Below are 18,311 nucleotides of genomic sequence, written 5' to 3'. Positions count from 1 at the left end.
CCACACACTCTCACCTGTGTGTGAAGTCCTAAAGGCCAAAAGCTCTGGGGCCAGAAGCCTGGCTTCAAGTCCCCGCACTCCCATTGATTATAATGGCTTTGTGACCTTGAGCAATAACTTGACCCCTCTGTGCCTCTATTTCCTCATCCATCAAATGGGGATAATAATAGATCCTTCCTCTTAGGATTGTTGAGAGGATTAGATGGGATTATCCTAAATGCTCAGCACAGTGCTGGGAATGGTTGATGTAGCTGCCGTTGTGGTTGTTGCTATGACTATAATTTGGTGCTTCTGAGTTCCAGGTGATGGCTGAATTAAGACTGCTGCCCAAAAAGAAAAAGTTTCACCTCTCTCAACACCATCATCATCATCTCTCCATCTCTCAAGAAACTACACCTCATCTGTGTTTAGCATCATCTTGCGAGCTCAATCTAAGAGACAGAAAGAAACCAGAAATACCTTTAGGCCTAATAGAGTCCCAACCTCATGTGACTAGATAAAGGTATCTCCATAAAACAAAGTAACAGTGGTCTGTGAAATAAGAGAGTATGAGACTTGGAGTCAGAAGATCTGGTTCAAGTGGTTTCTGTTGCTTATTTGTTGTGTGCCTTTTGAGAAGTCAATCAACCTCTCTGGGCCTCAGTTTCCTCATCAGTAAAATGAGAATGTAGCAGAGATTAAAATTCATGCTTCCCTTTCCATGGTATAGAGTTGTCTTCAAATATGGCTACCCAGTCAGAAACTACATTTCCCAGCACCTCGTGCACCTAGGCAAGGCCAGGTGACATGCTTTCACCAATGGCATATAAGCAGAATATTCCTGGCCAAGTGATGCCCTTCTTCAGTCTATGTGTAGAAGATTGCAAGGGCTTTCCCGCCGGCTCAGCAGTAAAGAATCCACCTGCCAGTGCAGGAGACATGGGTTTGATCTCTGGGTCAGGAAGAGCCCTTGGAGAAGGAAATGGCAACCCACTCCAGTATTTTTGCCCAGAAAATCCCATGGATGGAGGAGCCTGGTGGGTTTTAGTCCATGGGGTTGCAAAGAGTCGGACACAACTTGGTGACTAAACAATAACAGAAGACTGCCCAGAATCACACCTGTCAAACAGAAGCACCCATTCTGGACTGTTCTGTGAATGAGAAACTCCTATCGTGTTAAGTTACGAATATATAGGCTTTGCTTGTTACAGAAGCATCCAGCCATGTTTGAAGCCAAATATTTAAGATTCTATCATGGGGGGATGAGGCAAGATATCTCCCACCCCCTTGATATCTCCCTCAAGGACATCCCAGCAGAGTCTGGAGGAAACCTGACACCCTCTACTGGCCCTACCCCTGGCCCTGTCCCTTTGTCTCATTTCCAGATTGAAAGAAATAATCTTAAGGCCACCACGTGGCTTTGGCGCCCTCCTCCACACCCTCCCCACCAAAATATAGTGAATGGCAAGAGACTAACAGTAAAGGCTGAGGTCTCTTAAAGGATACCTACAAAACACAGGACCGCAAAGAGGAGGAGGGGGACAGCTGAGAGGATGAGCAGCCAGCGCCAGCCCAGGCTGGGCATCACAAACACAGCCAGGACGACCTCGAACACCGTCCCGATGGCCCAGAATACCTGGCAGGGGAGAATGGAGGTCAGTCACGGTGCGGCTTTGGTCAACACAGTGCGCAATTCCAGGACTACTGCAGACAAGGTTATCCACGTGGGTAAGAGGATCCTGAGGTCAGGAAAGTAAGAATGGCCGTCCCTTTTCCTGTGGTCACATGGGTGGGCCAGGGCCTCCACGTTGTCCAGCTCCTGAGGGTGCCACTCACACTGGATAATATTTGCATGGCACCCACTGGAGTGTGCACTGTGGCAGCTCTGGTCACGGAGATCAACACGATCAATATTGTGTGAGGTCAGCAGAGCAGTGGACACATTGGTTTTTGCCTACTGACATTCATCTTCTTGCCCAAGAGTGCCCCGGTCTCCTTTATCAGAACTGCCTCTCCCCCGAGGGGTTGAACATCTTCTGTCTGCTTCTCAGAGTCACTCCATGCGTTTCCACCTTGCTCTTTGTATGGACCTCATCCACAGACTCCTTGTCCTCTGGCTTTACATTGGGTGCAGCCAATGGGGAACCCCACAGGAGATGAGAGGAAAGACAGACTGGGGTGTTTATTCCACCAGGGTGGGTGTGGGCTGGCTGCACCCTTCAAGTGAAGGTCCTCAGAAAGGACAGGGAGCAGGCAATGAAGCCCACTCAGGGTTCAGGATCAGCAGCAGACGCATTTCAATATTTAATCTGGTTCATCCGGACCACTGTGGACCAGCTGACCACCACCCCTGACTGGTCAGGGGTAGACACAGTCAGGACGGTTGGGCAGTGGGGTCAATGTGATCAATACTGTCATGTGAAAAAAAAATACTGCCATGTGATCATGGTGATTAGGGAGGATTCTGACTCAGTGTCCAGCAGGGACAGATGAATATTTCTACTGCATGGAGGAGGGCCGTTAGGCAGTTGCAAATTTGTCCTGAGGGCTTCCAGATCGTAGTTGGAAAATGGGTCACAGGACCCTGGCAGAGGGAGGGCTTGAGAGGGACTGACTGGTCCAGGAGAGTTTTAAGGCAGTCTATTGGCCACAGAGGTGGCTGTGGATGGGGACCTCACATATGACATGAGTGAGTCTGGATACAAACAGAGGTAATGAATGATGACAGGTGAACGGCAGGAGTTTGGTCCACTCAAGCTACACTATTCAAAACCAACTCTCAGATAAAAGTCATTTCTAGTTCAAGAAGGACTTTCTACCTGCCTGCCACCAGTTTTGTGTTTCTTTTTTTTTTTTTTCCAGCGACGGTGGATTGATTTTGCTTGTTGTTGGAGGAATTTATCCATATTGCAAAACCACCATGTTGAAATCAACATAACTGATTCATTTTAATCCTTGCATATTATATTTTTCTTAAACTCCACTTTCTTTGCCCCATGGCTCAAGACACAGGGAATCTGCTGCTCAGAGACTGAGTATTCTTCATACTCACAGACCATCCTCCTTACCTCAATCAGCAAAATACACTTAGCTCTGGCTTTCATTGGAAGGAACTCAGCATACAGTGTAACCCTGGGAAAGCGAAAGAGAGAAAGGGAGTTAATGTCAGGGCTGAGTGGGAAGATTGCTATGGTTTTCTGGATTTTTTCATACAAAGAAAAAAGTCAATGTCATTTAGTCTTACTTTAAGTCTCTCCCTGTTTTGGTGTTCTCTCTCTCTCTCTTTGATCTCTCCATCTCTCTGAAACCCTAACTAAGACCATATTCAAGAATATTGAACCCAGTACTTCTTTGGCGGTCCAGTAGGTTAGACTCCATGCTTCCACTGCCGGGGGCATGGGTTCGATTCCTGGTGAGGGGACTAAGATCCTGCATGCCACATGGCCAAAAAAAAAAAAAAAAAAAAATCTCTGTGCCCTGTTTTTATCGAATATATAAATAGTATTTCTGTGCCATTTTAATAGTATTTCCATGCTATTTATCCTCTTACACACATATATTCCACCATATTCATGGGCCATATTTTCCTTAATAATATCTACCTTTCACTGAGGACCTACTATGTGCCAAACATTTTCCGAGATGATCTACGTGAATTATCTCACTCAATAAATGACAAACATGGAAAATCAACAGGGTAGATAATTATAATTCTCATTGTGTGTGTGTGTGTGTGTGTGTGTGTGTGTGTGTATCTTCAACTCCTATTTTCATCTTTGTATCTGCATCAAGTGAGTGAAGACTCTTTGCGACTGTATAATCCATGGAATTCTCCAGGCCAGAATACTGGAGTGGGTAGCTGTTGCATCCTCCAGGGGATCTTCCCAATCCAGCGATCAAACCCAGGTCTCCTGCACTGTGGGGAGATTCTTTACCAGCTGAGCCACCAGGAAAGCCGGTCAGATAAGTTGTTATTCGACCAGGACCACATAACCAGTAAATTAGCAAGTAGAAGAGCCATACTTTTAATTCAAGTCTGTCTATATTATGCACCCCTTCATTCACTTCCCTATTTAGGTGGTTTCACAATTATAAACAATACTTCAACAAGCATCTTTCATCTTAAATCTCTGCTTGCATGTGTTTTCCTTAGGATGGATTCTTACAGTAGAATTTGAGTCAAAGGGTATGCATATTTTTGCTTTTGATAAATATCACCAAAAGTGAAGTGAGGTGAAGCGAAGTCGCTTAGTCGTGTCCGACTCTTCTCGACCCCATGGACTGTAGTCTACCAGGATCCTCAGTCCGTGGGATTTTCCAGGCAAGAATATTGGAGTGGTTCCCAAAAATGTTGTTCCAATTTATATTCCTACAAGTACCTCTCTCAACACAAATCATTAGGAATTTCATTAACTCAGCTCTGAGAATGGAGACCAATTGCAGGCATTGTAAAAGATGACAGTGATTATCACGAATGACTTTGAAATTTTATTAATATTCTCCAAATGATATTTCTGTATTATTTTTTAAATTAATAATATGGAAATAAGAAGTGTGTTTACATTTTTCTCCACCAAATTAAAGTCAAGTTACTAACCATGAAAAAATGTGCTATAGTATATTCTGAGGACAAAGCTAATCCTTAGATGTCAAGGATTTGTTTGGACATGCTATAATGAACTTAGAGCATGCAACCTTTTTATTTTAGGCATATAAGTGGTACACGAATGCATTCTCATTGTAAATAATCTAGCAATATGCAAGAATACAAAGTATCTGAAGAATCTTCCTCTTCCTCCTTACCCCTGCTTCCATTCCCCTGCCCCAAAGCCATGACTAATAGCTGTTTGCTTTGCAACCTTCCAGCCCCTTCTCTATGTAAATGAACATAATAAATTTAAAACTGAACAGACATTTTCCCAAAGAAGACATAGCAGATGGTAACAGGCACATGAAAAGATGTTTGACATCACAAATCACCAGGGAAATGCAAATCAAAACCACCATGAGCTATCACCTCACACCTGTCAGAATGGTCATTATCAAAAAGACAACAAATAACAAGCATTAATGAGGATTCAGAGAGAAAAGAACCCTCAGGCAGTGTTGGTGGGAGTGTAAATTGGTGCAGTCACTATGGAAAACATTATGGGGGTGCCTCAAAAATTAAAAATAGAACTATCATATGATCCAGAAATTCCACTCCTGGGTATTCATCTGAAGAAAATGAAAACACTGATTCAAAAAGATACATGCACCTCGATGTTCATCGCAGCATTATTTACAGTACCCAAGGTTCAGAAGCAACTTGTGTCCAACAACAGACAAATGGATAAAGAAGATGTGGCTATAAATATATATATATACATACATACACATATTTATACATACACAATAGAATATTAACTATTAAAAAAGAATTAAATCTTGTCATTTGCAACAACATGGATGAACCTAGAGAGTATTATACTAAGAGAAGTAAGTCAGCAGAGAAAGACAAATGCTGTGTGATTTCACTTATACGTGAAATCTCAAAAACAGGACAAACAAACAAACATAGCAAGCAGAAACAGAGTCATAGACACAGAGATCAGACAGGTGGTTGCCAGGGGGTGGGGCGGGGGAGGGACAAAGCAGCAACTAGGTGACGGAAATGAAGAGGTAAAAACTTCCAGCTGCAAAATAAATGAGTCATGGGTATGAAATGTACGCTGTGAGGTCTATACACCGGAATTAATTACATAACAATAGAAGTAATTGGGCTTTCCATGGGGGCACTAGTGGTAAAGAATCCACCTGCCAATGCAGGAGATGGCAGAAACATGCGTTTGATCCCTGGGTCGGGAAGATCTCCTGGAGGAGAAAATGATTACCCCCTTCAGTATTCTTGCCTGGAAAGTTCCATAGACAGAGGAGCCTGGTGGGCTACAGTCCATAGGGCAACAAAGTCAGACACGACTGAGCACAATAGTAATAATAAATTTAAGTAACATGATGTCTTTTTTCTTCCCTTCCCTTCTCCTTCCTTCCCGGCACATGCAGGGTATGGCCAGTGTTCCATAAATGGCCCCATTCTTTCCACTTCCAGCTATGCCAGTCCAACTTGCAATTGCCAGCACCTGTAACTCTTCCCTGAGTGCTTTCCCTGGTCATTAAAGCTTGCTTTGCCAACCTGTGTGGTAGATCAGAAGAGCCAAGGAATTTCAACTTCCTGGGAGCAGCTCTCAACAAAGAGACAGTTCTCTTATCTCTCGAACAGGACAATCTGGAGAATGTGTTGCAATCTCTCAGAGGAAACTCCTTGCTCCTGAGTGCCTATGTCAGGATCTGCTCCTGATAAGACAGTTTGGAAATACTGCCATAATAATCTATATCGATCTACCAGATTATTTTTTAACAGCTGCAATCTTATCAATGAATACTTAGATGGTTTTCAATTTCTTGTTTTTGTAGCCTATGACACAAGGAACATCTCTTCCTGTAATTGTGCCCCGCATCTGGCCATTATTTATAGCAATTCATTAGGAAAAAAAATTAATTTGGGATTCATTCAAAGTAGGGGGATTATTACAATCATATTAAAGAGTCAAAGAACAAGCAATGAAATTAGCAATGCCAAGAAGCAAATGATACAGATGTGAGTAAATCCCCTCTGCAAGTAATTGCATTTTTGGCACTTGGCAATTAGAGATTTGCCATTTGGATCACACACTTGGAGAGAAATGACCTGGGATCTCCATCTGGCATTTCTGCTTGATCTTTGGGGAAAGAGCAGTGTCAAGGTCAGATGTGTGAGCAAGCTGATTCTAGACAACAGACAACAGATCTGAAGAAACTTCTGAGGCAAGTCTCAAGGTAGAACAGATGGGCAGCTACCTGGGGTATTTGTCTTTAAGTAAGTAAGTGTTAGTCGCTCAGTCGTGTCCAACTCTTTGTGACCCCACTGACTGCAGTCCACCAGGCTCCTCTGTCCATGAGATTTTCCAGGCAAGGATACTGGAGTGGGTTGCCATTTCCTTCTCCAGGAGATCTTCCCAACCCTGGGATTGAACCTCGGTCTCCCGCATTGTAGGCAGACACTCTACCGTCTGAGCTACCAGTGAAGTTCATTTGTCTTTAAGAGTGGCTAAAACACTCAGTAGGATGCCAGGTAAGGCAGGCTTCCTGCTCATAGATAAGTAGTGTTTCTGCAGAGACACACAGCGCCCTCTACTGGAAATAATAAACCATCTGCCCGGGTGCCAGCATGTGTCTTGTGTATTTTTTTTGTGAGGCAGGATGTGACTGGTGATGGAAGTAAACTCCGATGCTGTAAAGAACAATATTGCATAGGAACCTGGAATGTTAGGCCCATGAATCAACGTAAATTGGAAGTGGTCAATTTACCTTGAGATGGCAAGAGGAATCAGTGATCTAAAATGGACTGGAATGGGTGAATTTAACTCAGATGACCATTATGTCTACTACTGCAGGCAAGAATCCCTTAGAAGAAATGGAGTAGCCATCATAGTCAACAAAAGAGTCCAAAATGCAGTACTTGGATGCAGTCTCAAAAATGACAGAATGATCTCTGTTCGTTTCCAAGGCAAACCATTCAATATCATGGTAATCCAAGTCTACGCCCCAACAAGTAATGCTGAAGGAGCTGAAGTTGAACGGTTCTATGAAGACCTATAAGACCTAGAACTAACACCCCAAAAAGATGTCCTTTTCATTATAGGGGACTGGAATGCAAAAGTAGGAAGTCAAGAGATACCTGGAGTAACAGGCAAATTCAGCCTTGGAGTAGAAAATGAATCAGGGCAAAGGCTAACAGAGTTTTGCCAAGAGAACACACTGGTCATAGCAAACACCCTCTTCCAACAGCACAAGAGAAGACTCTACACATGGACATCACCAGATGGTCAATACCGAAATCAGATTGATTATATTCTTTGCTGCCAAAGATGGAGACGCTCTATACAGTCAGCAAAAACAAGACCGGGAGCTGACTGTGGCTCAGATCATGAACTCCTTATTGCCAGATTCAGACTTAAATTGAAAAAGGAGGGAAAATCACTAGACCATTCAGGTATGACCTAAATCAAATCCCTTACAATTATACACTGGAAGTGACAAATAGATTCAAGGGATTAGATCTGATAGACAGAGGGCCTGAAGAACTATGGATGGATGTTCCTGACACTGTACAAGAGGCAGGGATCAAGACCACCCCCAAGAAAAAGAAATGCAAAAAGGAAAAACGGCTGTCTGAGGAGGCCTTACAAATAGCTTAGAAAAGAAGAGAAGCAAAAAGCAAAGGAGAAAAGGAAAGATATACCCATTTGAATGCAGAGTTCCAAAGAATAGCAGGGAGAAATAAGAAAGCCTTCCTTAGTGATTAATGCAGAGAAATAGAGTAAAACAATAGAATGGGAAAGACTAGAGATCTCTTCAAGAAAATTAGAGATACCAAGGGAACATTTCATGCAAAGATGGGCACAATAAAGGACAGAAATGGTATGGACCTAACAGAAGCAGAAGATATTAAGAAGAGGTGGCAAAAATACACAGAACAACTATACAAAAAAGATCTTCATGACCCAGATAATCATGATGGTGTGATTACTCACCTAGAGCCAGACATCCTGGAATGTGAAGTCAAGTGGGCCTTAGGAAGCATCACTACAAAGCTAGTGGAGGTGACGGAATTTCAGTTGAGCTATTTCAAGTCCTAAAAGATGATGCTGTGAAAGTGCTGCACTCAATATGCCAACAAATTTGGAAAACTCAGCAGTGACCACAGGACTGGAAAAGGTCAGTTTTCATTCCAATCCCAAAGAAAGACAATGCCAAAGAATGTTCAAACTACCGCACAATTGCACTCATCTCACACGCTAGCAAAGTAATGCTCAAAATTCTCCAAGCCAGGTATGTGAACCATGAACTTCCAGAAGTTCAAGCTGGATTTAGAAAAGGCAGAGGAACCAGAGATCAAACTGCCAACATTCGTTGGATCATCAAGAAGCAAGAGAGTTCCAGAAAAACATCTATTTCTGCTTTATTGACTATGCCAAAGCCTTTGACTGTGGGGATCACAACAAACTGGAAAATTCTTAAAGAGATGGGAATACCAGACCACCTTACCTGCCTCCTGAGAAATCTGTATGCAGGTCAAGGAGCAATAGTTGGAACTGGAACAACAGACTTTTTCAAATTGGGAAAGGAGTACTTCAAGACTGTATATTGTCACCCTGCTTATTTAACTTATATACAGAGTACATCGTGTGAAATGCCGGGGTGGATGAAGCACAAGCTGGAATCAAGATTGCCAGGAGAAATATCAGTAACCTCAGATATGCAGATGACACCAGCCTTATGGCATAAAATTAAGAACTAAACAGCCTGTTGATGAAAGTGAAAGAGGAAAGTGAAAAAGTTGGCTTAAAACTCAACATTCAGAAAACTAAGATCATAGTATCTAGTTCCATCACTTCATGGCAAGTAGATGGGGAAACAATGGAAACAGTGAGAGACTTTATTTTGGGGGGCTCCAAAATCACTGCAGATGGTGACTGCAGCCATGAAATTAAAAGATGTGTGCTCCTTAGAAGAAAAGCTATGACCAACCTAGACAGCATACTAAAAAGCAGAGACATTAAAAAAAAAAAAAAATTAACAAAAAAAAAATAAAAAGCAGAGACATTACTATGCTGACAAATGTTCATCTAGTCAAAGCTATGGTTTTTCCAGTAGTTATGTATGGATGTGAGAGTTGGACTATAAAGAAAGCCGAGTGCCAAAGAATAGATGCTTTTGAACTGTGGTGTTGGAAAAGACTCTTGAGAGTCCCTTGGACTGCAAGGAGATCCAACCAGTCCATCCTAAAGGAAATCAGTCCTGAATATTCATTGGAAGGACTGATGCTGAAGCTGAAACTCCAATACTTTGGCCACCTGATGCGAAGAACTGACTCATTGGAAAAGACCCTGATGCTGTGAAAGATTGAAGGCAGGAGAAGGGGACAACAGAGGATGAGATGGTTGGATGGTATCACCGACTGGATGGACATGAGTTTGAGCAAGCTCTGGGAGTTGATGATGGACAGGGAAGCCTGGTGTGCTGCAGTCCATGGGGTTACAAAGAGTTGGACACAACTGAGCGACTGAACTTAGTTACTTACTATGTGCAAATATTTATGCCTGGAAAATTCCATGGACAGATGAGCCTGGAGTGCTACAGTCCCTGGGGTCTTAAAGAGTCAGACACGAGCAATTAGAGGGGATTGTTATTCTGGGGTTCTTATGTGCATTTTTCTAAAGTTTCTAAAACAAAAATGTATTGTTTACTGCCTCTCCTCTTCACACCAGTATTTAAAACACTGAGTCACCTCCTTCTCAGGCTCAGTGGATGGCCCTACACAAGAAAATGGAAAGTGAACAAATAATTCTTTCTTCAGTCTCCCAACACCAAACCCTAAGAGAACAATCCACGTTGCTTTGCTTTTCTTTCTATTAAAATAAATCTTCCCACATTCAACTTTTCTTATTTAGACACTATTTAGTTTTCATTTAGTGTTAGCTAGAAATATTGCTTCTCTTTCCTGGAACATAGACATGTCTTTGAGATTTATTTCTACTCATTAGCACTTAAGCCTGTTTAAAAATTAAGCAAAACAAAAACTTTTAAAAGTCAATACCACCAGAAAAATAAACACCCTAAATTAACTACTGGATTCCACTATCCTATCACTTAGTTTTTGTTGTAAAATAAACTGCTTAGTGGCCTAAATGAGTAAACGTTCATTATTTTTCCCAAAATGTATTGTTTGTAATGATAAAGTTACATTTAACTCTTCTGCTTGGATTAAAGTCTCTTCCTTCTTGTGGGTATGTAAATTGGTACAGCCACTATGGAGAACGGTATGGAGACTCCTTAAAAAACTAAAAATAGAGTTATCATATGATCCTGTAATACCACTCCAGGGCATATATTCAGAGAAAACCATACTCCGGAAAGACACACACACCTTAGTGTTGACTGAAGCACTGTTCACAACAGCTAAGAAATGGAAACAAACTAACTGTCCATCAACAAAGAATTGGATAAAGAAGATGTGGTATGTTTATACAATAGACTAAGACTCAGCCACAGAGAAGAATGAGATAATGTCATATGCAGCAACATGAACAGACCTAGAGATTATCATACTAAGTGAAGTAAGCCAGAGGGAGAAAGATAAATACAGTATGATATCACTTATATGTGGAAACTAGAAAAAAGGTACAAGTGAACTTACATAATACGAAACAGAAATAGACCCAGAGACAGAAAAGAAACTTCCGGTTACCAAAGGGGAAGGCGGGGGAGAGGTTTATGGAACAGAGATGAGTCAGTTATGGCCATGCTAGCCTAGCCAGTGCTCGGCCAACTCACCAGCTGACAAAAGACACAAGGGTAAGTCCTGCAGAGATGAGAACCACCAACAGACCAAACCGCAGCATCATGGGTTAAATCCATTGCCATTTTACTCCATACGTGTTGGAGTAGTTTGTTACAAAGCAAAAGGAAGCTACATTCCACTTAATAACCACCTGTCCTTAGGCAAATCCCTCAGGATCTCTGAGCCTCAGTTTTATTATCTGTTAAATGGGGATACCAGGGTTGTTCGATGGACAAGAAGAGGTAGCATGAAGAGAGGGCTTAGCATGGTGCCCCACGCTAGGGAAGCACTCCACTCATTATTATTATTACAGCATCACTACCAATGTTACTGTCGTTGTTGTTATCATCAAGGAGCCAAGGGAACACCTTCTCTGGGGGAAGCAGGAAAAGAAAGAAGAAATCAAGGGAGAAGAGTTAGAAATGCAAAAATTAGGGCAGAAGGATGGGCTCCTTATCAACAATATAATTTCTATGTGAATTGATGGATGTTAGCTAAACATACTGTGTTAATCATCTGCAAGATATAGAAGTCATCATGCTATATCCTTAAACAGTTGTTTTCGTTGTTGTTTAGTGGCTGTCGTGTCTGACTCTTTTGCGACCCCATGGACTGTAGCCCGCCAGGCTCCTCTGTCCATGGGATTTCCCAAGCAAGAATACTGCGTTGGGTTGCCATTTCCTTCTCCAGGGGATCTTTGAGACCCAGGGATCAAACCCACATCTCCCACATTGGCCGGGGGGTTCTTTATGATTAAGCCACCTTCAATTAAAAAAAAAGTAATAATATAATTTGCATTTATTACTCAGCCATTAAAAAGAATATATTTGAATCAGTTCTAATGAGATGGATAAAACTGGAACCTATTATACAGAGTGAAGTAAACCAGAAAGATAAACACCAATACAGTATACTAAAGCATATATATGGAATTTAGAAAGATGGTAATGATAACCCTATATGCAAGACAGAAAAAGAGACACAGATGTATAGAACAGACTTTTGGACTCTATGGGAGAAGGCGAGGGTGGGATGATCTGAGAGAACAGCATCAAAACATGTATATTATCAAGTGTGAAACAGATCGCCAGTCCAGGTTGGATGCATGAGACAAGTGCTTGGGGCTGGTACCCTGGGATGACCCAGAGGGATGGGATGGGGAGGGATGTGGGAGGGGGGTTCAGGATGGGGAACACATGTAAATCCATGGCTGATTTATGTCAATGTATGGCAAAAACCACTACAATATTGTATAGTAATTAGCCTCCAACTAATAAAAACAATTTGGGGGAAAAAAAAACAATTGGGGAAAAAAAATAAAAGATCAAATGATAAAAAAATAAACTTCATGGTTACTTCCTCTCTCTCTAAAAAAAAATATATATGTATATATAATTTGCATTTATACTAAATACAGAGTATATTATAAGGATTTCTGATTGTTGAACTTTTAAAAATAATATAGCAAAATCCTCTTCACTTGATTTTGTGAAGTGGTACAACTGGGTAAAGTCCTTTTAAAGGAATGGAAACTCTTAGTTATATTTAATTACACAAAAATATTTTCAACTAAATGTTTCCAAATAATGAACTTAGGAGAGCCATTTTTATAACTAGATAAGAGCTTTGCATAATTAAGGCGTGATTATTTTATGTAAATAGCTGGCATAAAAGTGCTCAGGAACCAAGCGAGTCTCCTGGATGGCTAAAATATTTCTCCTGTAACTTTTTTTCTTTGCCTCGCCACACGTAATGCAGGATCTTAGCTCCCCAGCCAGGGATGGAGCCAGTGTCCCCTGCAGTGGAAGTGCAGAGTCTTAAACCCTGGACCTCCAGGGAAGTCCCTCTTCTGTAATTTTGTGGGTGGTTTTTATTTGCCCTCCGTTTGCTAACCATGTGATCTTTCACATGCTACTGCTATAAAGCCTCAGTTTCCTTACCTGGAGAAGGGAGGTCATCATATCTACGTCTTGAGGTTTTGCGAGTTTAGAATGGTCATGTGTCTGGAATGTAGTAATAGCTCAATAAACAGACAGAAGTGCTGCTGCAGCATTAAATAAATGAATAGCTAAATGGGGCAGTATGACATTTGTGGGGTGGGGGAAGGGAGCAGACAGGCAAACTTAGAGCCGTCAAGATATCCGGTAAGGGGGTAAAGGCCCTCCCAGCCGCTCTGTGTCCTTAAGTTTATTCCCTTGGTGTCCTGTCCTCCCCGGCTAAGATCTCTTCCCTTTGCAGTTTCCGGAGGTGGTTTTTTTCTCTCCTCCAGTGACTCGGCCATTGGAATCTCACCAGCTTACAACCTTCCACAGATTCCTGAGAATTTCTGCTTCACTGATAGCACCTTTTCCCTGCATTCCAGCATCATTCGAGATTTATTTCTTATACCATTTGTATTACTTCCAGAAAATGTGGCAGATGACACACTTCTTCCATGGAAGAATGTGGAAGAACACTTCTCATGGCACCATCTTCAACAAGAATCACTGGGGACGTTCATAAGCCCCGGTTCCTTTCCCTACCCTCCTATGGACAGAAAACCCGCGGCGAGGATGTTGGGAGGCTGAATCAGCTGCCATCTCCCCAAGCATCTCTGGGAGAGGAATTTCACGTGTTTCTCTGTGAGCTCATCCCTTCCAGCCACAAGGGGAAAATGGTCCCAAAGTCAATGAATGGCTCACAAACAGGGCAGTGGCTGCAACAGCAGGAATTCCTGGAGTTGGGCCAGAAGTGGAATAGATTGGCCACAAGCCCCTGCCAGCCCAGGTTAATAGGCTTGGCGTAATGGCCTCTGCTTTAAGTTCCAGTGTTTCTTAAGCTCATCCCTGATCCAGGAGACCATGTCAAATACCTACTCTGCCCAGCCTTGGAGGGTTGATGATGAGTAACGCAGGGAAGGGCTGAGCTGAACTGAGAGCTTCTAAGTGGGAGAAAGGGCTTCTCAGGTGGTGCTAGTGGTAAAGAACCCACCTGTCAATACAGGAGATGTAAGAACAGCAGGTTCAGCCCCTGAGTTGGGAAGATCCCCTGGAGAAGGGCATGGCAACCCACTCCAGTATTCTTGCCTGGAGAATCCCATGGACAGAGGAGCCTGGCGGGCTGCAGTCCATAGGGTCACAAAGAGGCATGACTGAAGCGACCTAGCACACGTGCATGCAAGCACGTGGGAAGGGTCCAGGGGAGGGGCTGTAACGGATGTACCTCGTGGATTCCCCCTTCAGGGCTGAGGCACACGGTCCCTCTGGAACGACCAGGAATGTTGCCTGCTAAGAGTTCAGAGTTGAGCCCCTTAGAGGAGCTGCCTTGGCCCAAAGTAGCTAACTTCCCCCAAGGTCATGCTCCCTTCTTGAGGGCAGCCCACATCCAAGGTGGCTGATGTGAACAGACAAAGGTCCAGCCCCCATCCTCAGTACGGAACAATCTAAAGGGCCATCCCAGCTTCTGAACCCTAAGGATGAGCTGAGGCCCCCATCAGCTGTTACAATCACATTGCAACTTAGTGTCTCCCTCTGCCCAGCCCTGTTTTTCTGACTCCTTTACAGGTGTTGATCTTGGTTGCCCCTTGCACACATATCTCGATTTCTGTTTCCCAGGTTGCCAGCCTGAAACAGGGACCATGTCTGTTTGGCTCACTGCTGTACCCCCAGTACCTAGCACTGGCCTGTGTCATCACAGGAGCTCAAGAAAATACCGGTTGAGGGGATTCCTTGGTGATCCAGTGGTTAACACTTGGGCTTTCACTGCTGTGACCTTGGGTTTGATCCCTGGGAGGGGAACTAAGATCCCACAAGCTACGTGATACAGGGGGAAAAAATTTGGTTGAATGAATGAATAAAACTAAAAAGAAACTTTCTGGTCTCTGTGCAAAATTTTCCTAAATTACTGCAACAGGATTCCTTACTTCCAAACTATTCAACCCACCGCTGCCAGATTAATTCTTTTAAAGTACTTCTGCTCAAACACTTTCAGTGGCTTCCCACTCGTCTGCAAACAATCCCTTTGACCTGACATTCAAGACCTTATATAAGCTTGCCCTAGTCTATCAGGGCTTCCTAAATGGCTCAGTGGTAAAGAATCTGCCTACCAAGCTGGAGGTGCGGGTCGATCCCTGGGTCGGGAAGAATCCCTGGAGTAGGAAATGGGAAGCCACTCCAATATTCTTGCCTGGGAAATCCCATGGACAGAGGAGCCCGGTGGGCTACAGTCCACAGGGTCGCAAAGCATCGGACACGACTTAGTGACTAAACAGCAGCCGTCTGGTCTCCAAGGCCCATCTCAGTTTTCGACTCTCACGTTTCTCAGCCTAAAAAGCTAACTGAATTGGACCATTAGCCTTCCTCAGACTCAGCTATGGCTTCCTCTTTCCATGAAATCCCCTTCTTATGAGATATCCTACATATTCCCCAACTCCTTGGGTCTCTCTAAATCCTTTTAACTGTTCATAGCAAGGCAGTGGGAAGCAATGGTTGAGCCCAGGCTCAACATCCCTGGAGTTAGAGGGTGTGGGTTCCGACTGCAACCCTACCTCTTGTAACTGTGTCATGGGGCAAGTTGCCTCACTTCTCTGTAACCTTAGTTTCTTTATATGTAAAATAGGATTAATAATAGAATCCACCTCAGAGGGGAATTGGGGAGATTAAATGAGACAGTCTGGGCAAACTGCTTAGAACAGCACTTGCCCCTTTAAATATTGGCTATTAATCACCATCCTTTAGAGTGAGGTCAACACTTTTTTGACAGAGGTCTGGACAGTAAATACTTCAGGTTTGCAGGCCACAGAGTTTCTACTGAGATTACTCAACTCTGTTGGTGAAGCACCAAAACAGGCATAGATAATATGTCAGTGCATGGTGTGGCTGTGTTCCAATAAAACTTTATTTAGAGATCCAGTTGGCAGTTCAGATTCAGTCCAGCTGCCACAAGCTGCCAATCTCTGCTTCAGAATTCCCCAGTTTCCCAGGAAACAGTAACTGCCTCCTACAATCCTGTCTACTCTCAGTATCTTAATAACTGCAACAACAAAATAACACATAACTTACAAAATAATTAGCCCCACCCCGTTCCCTGATAGTTCGGTTGGTAAAGAATCTGCCTGCAATGAAGGAGACCCTGGTTCAATTCCTGCATGGGGAGGATCCGCTGGAGAATGGATAGGCTACCCACTCCAGTATTCTTGGGCTTCCATTGTAGCTCAGCCAGTAAAGAATCTGCCTGCAATATGGGAGACATGGGTTCAATCCCTGCATTGGGAAGATCTCCTGGAGAAGGGAGAAAGGCTACCCACTCCAGTACTCTGGCCTGGAGAATTCCATGGACCGTATAGTCCATGGGGTCACAAAGAGTCGGACACGACTGAGCGACTTTCACCTTCACTTTGACTTCCTGCCTTGTGGTCAGGTTAGAAACAGGTAAAAGGGAGCAGGTAGGGTAGTTCAGAGCATGGGTGTTACAGGCGGACAGATTCCTGGTCTTAGTTCCACCTGCACCCTGTGTGACTTGGGCAAATGATTTCCCCCGCTGAGTCTGTTTTCTCAGCTGTAAAATGGGAATTGCACTAATTCAATACCCCTGCACATCTCCTGGGGCTGCTGCACCATGTCCAAGAGAAATGTCCGGTCAATGCCAGATCTATTGTTTTGATTATTATTCCACATCTTCCAGCTATCGTGTTGCTTTCGCTGTTGTTAATCATTACAATACTGACAATGACACTCTTCTCTGGCTCCATCAGAGTCCCCGGGTAGCAGGAGCCCTAGTGTATGTACCATCTTTGCCTCCCTCCGAGCCCATGAACACAGCCTCCTGGCTGTCTGGCTGGGTGGCCAGAGCTGGGTCTTTACTTACGACTGGGGGACCCCTCCGATCCCGAAGCCCACCAGGCCCCGGAGCACCAGGATCCAGCTGTACACGGGCGCAAACGCGCTGAGGATGCCATAGTACAGGGTCCAGAGCACGCTGATCTTCAGTCCCTGCGAAGAAGGAAGACACCCAGTCACAGGGCTTCTCAGCGTCTCCAGGTCACACGCCCCTGTTCAAGGTGTTCAAGGTCACTGTAGGTCGTGATAAAGGGTAATCCACACAGCCAAGGGATGCTAGGTGTTCTCTGGGTGGTGGTGCCAACTCTGAGGGGGAGTGTGGGGTGTTCTCAGCAGTCCCAGTGATTGGCAGTTAATAGACAGGTTCTAGGGACTTTCCTGGTGGTCCAGTGGTTAAGACTCTGTACCTCCACTTCAGGAGGTATGGGGTTCAACTCCTGGTCGGAGAACTAAGATCTCACCTGCTGTGTAGTGCGGCCAAAAAATTGTTTTTAAGGTAATAGACAGGTCCTAGAGATGCTAGATGTCCCACAGCACATGAGACATGAAGACTTACCTCACACAAGCTTGAATCGAACTTCCCACCAGATATTAAACCATGCAGTTGATAACTGTTTATGACTCTCTGCACCTAGACTTTCATTCTGGTTTACATATAAACAGGATTTTGGAAGGTGGGTCATACCTTCCAAAAAAATTCCTGAGGGTAGTTTTTCAGAAAAGCAACTTCTAGATAAATCAAAGTAAGATACACTTTGTTTTATCTGGAATTTTACAGAATTATCTTTTCAGAAAACCATGTTGCCAGTGGAAATGCTATGTGTGATATTTGAGTGGCTGAGTGTGAATACAGCATCCGTCTGCATTCATGGGACTTCTATGTATATCTATGAATAGACTGATCTGAATCTTATTTTGAAATGTCAGATATATAAAGAAAAAGCAGCAAGATTTCATTAAATCCAAACTTATTTATAATTGGGGCGAATATGAACTTTCAGGATCTAGGCAGAGTAGTATGTGAATATTTGCATATTGAAAGGAAATTTATTAATTACTTCTTTAAAAAATGTTCTCCCTTGTGGCCTAGTTAA

The 18,311-nt window shown here is 43.4% G+C and overlaps 1 protein-coding gene across 1 annotated transcript in view; it reads right to left on the bottom strand.

The window, feature by feature from the left end:
* SVOP (SV2 related protein) overlaps positions 1 to 18,311 on the bottom strand; it is a 68,046-nt gene that overhangs the window by 16,445 nt on the left and 33,290 nt on the right. Inside the window, exons 6-8 of the mRNA XM_020876043.2 lie at positions 17,246 to 17,370; positions 3,048 to 3,111; positions 1,490 to 1,615 (exon numbers count right to left, since the gene is read on the bottom strand). Coding sequence (XP_020731702.1) covers positions 1,490 to 1,615; positions 3,048 to 3,111; positions 17,246 to 17,370 — 315 coding nt within the window. The remainder of the gene's footprint in view (positions 1 to 1,489; positions 1,616 to 3,047; positions 3,112 to 17,245; positions 17,371 to 18,311) is intronic.

Source organism: Odocoileus virginianus, chromosome 12, assembly GCF_023699985.2.
Source record: "Odocoileus virginianus isolate 20LAN1187 ecotype Illinois chromosome 12, Ovbor_1.2, whole genome shotgun sequence".
Lineage (NCBI taxonomy): Eukaryota > Metazoa > Chordata > Mammalia > Artiodactyla > Cervidae > Odocoileus > Odocoileus virginianus.
The sequence above is the reverse complement of the archived record's forward strand: the minus strand, read 5'-3'. Positions and strand labels throughout refer to the sequence as shown.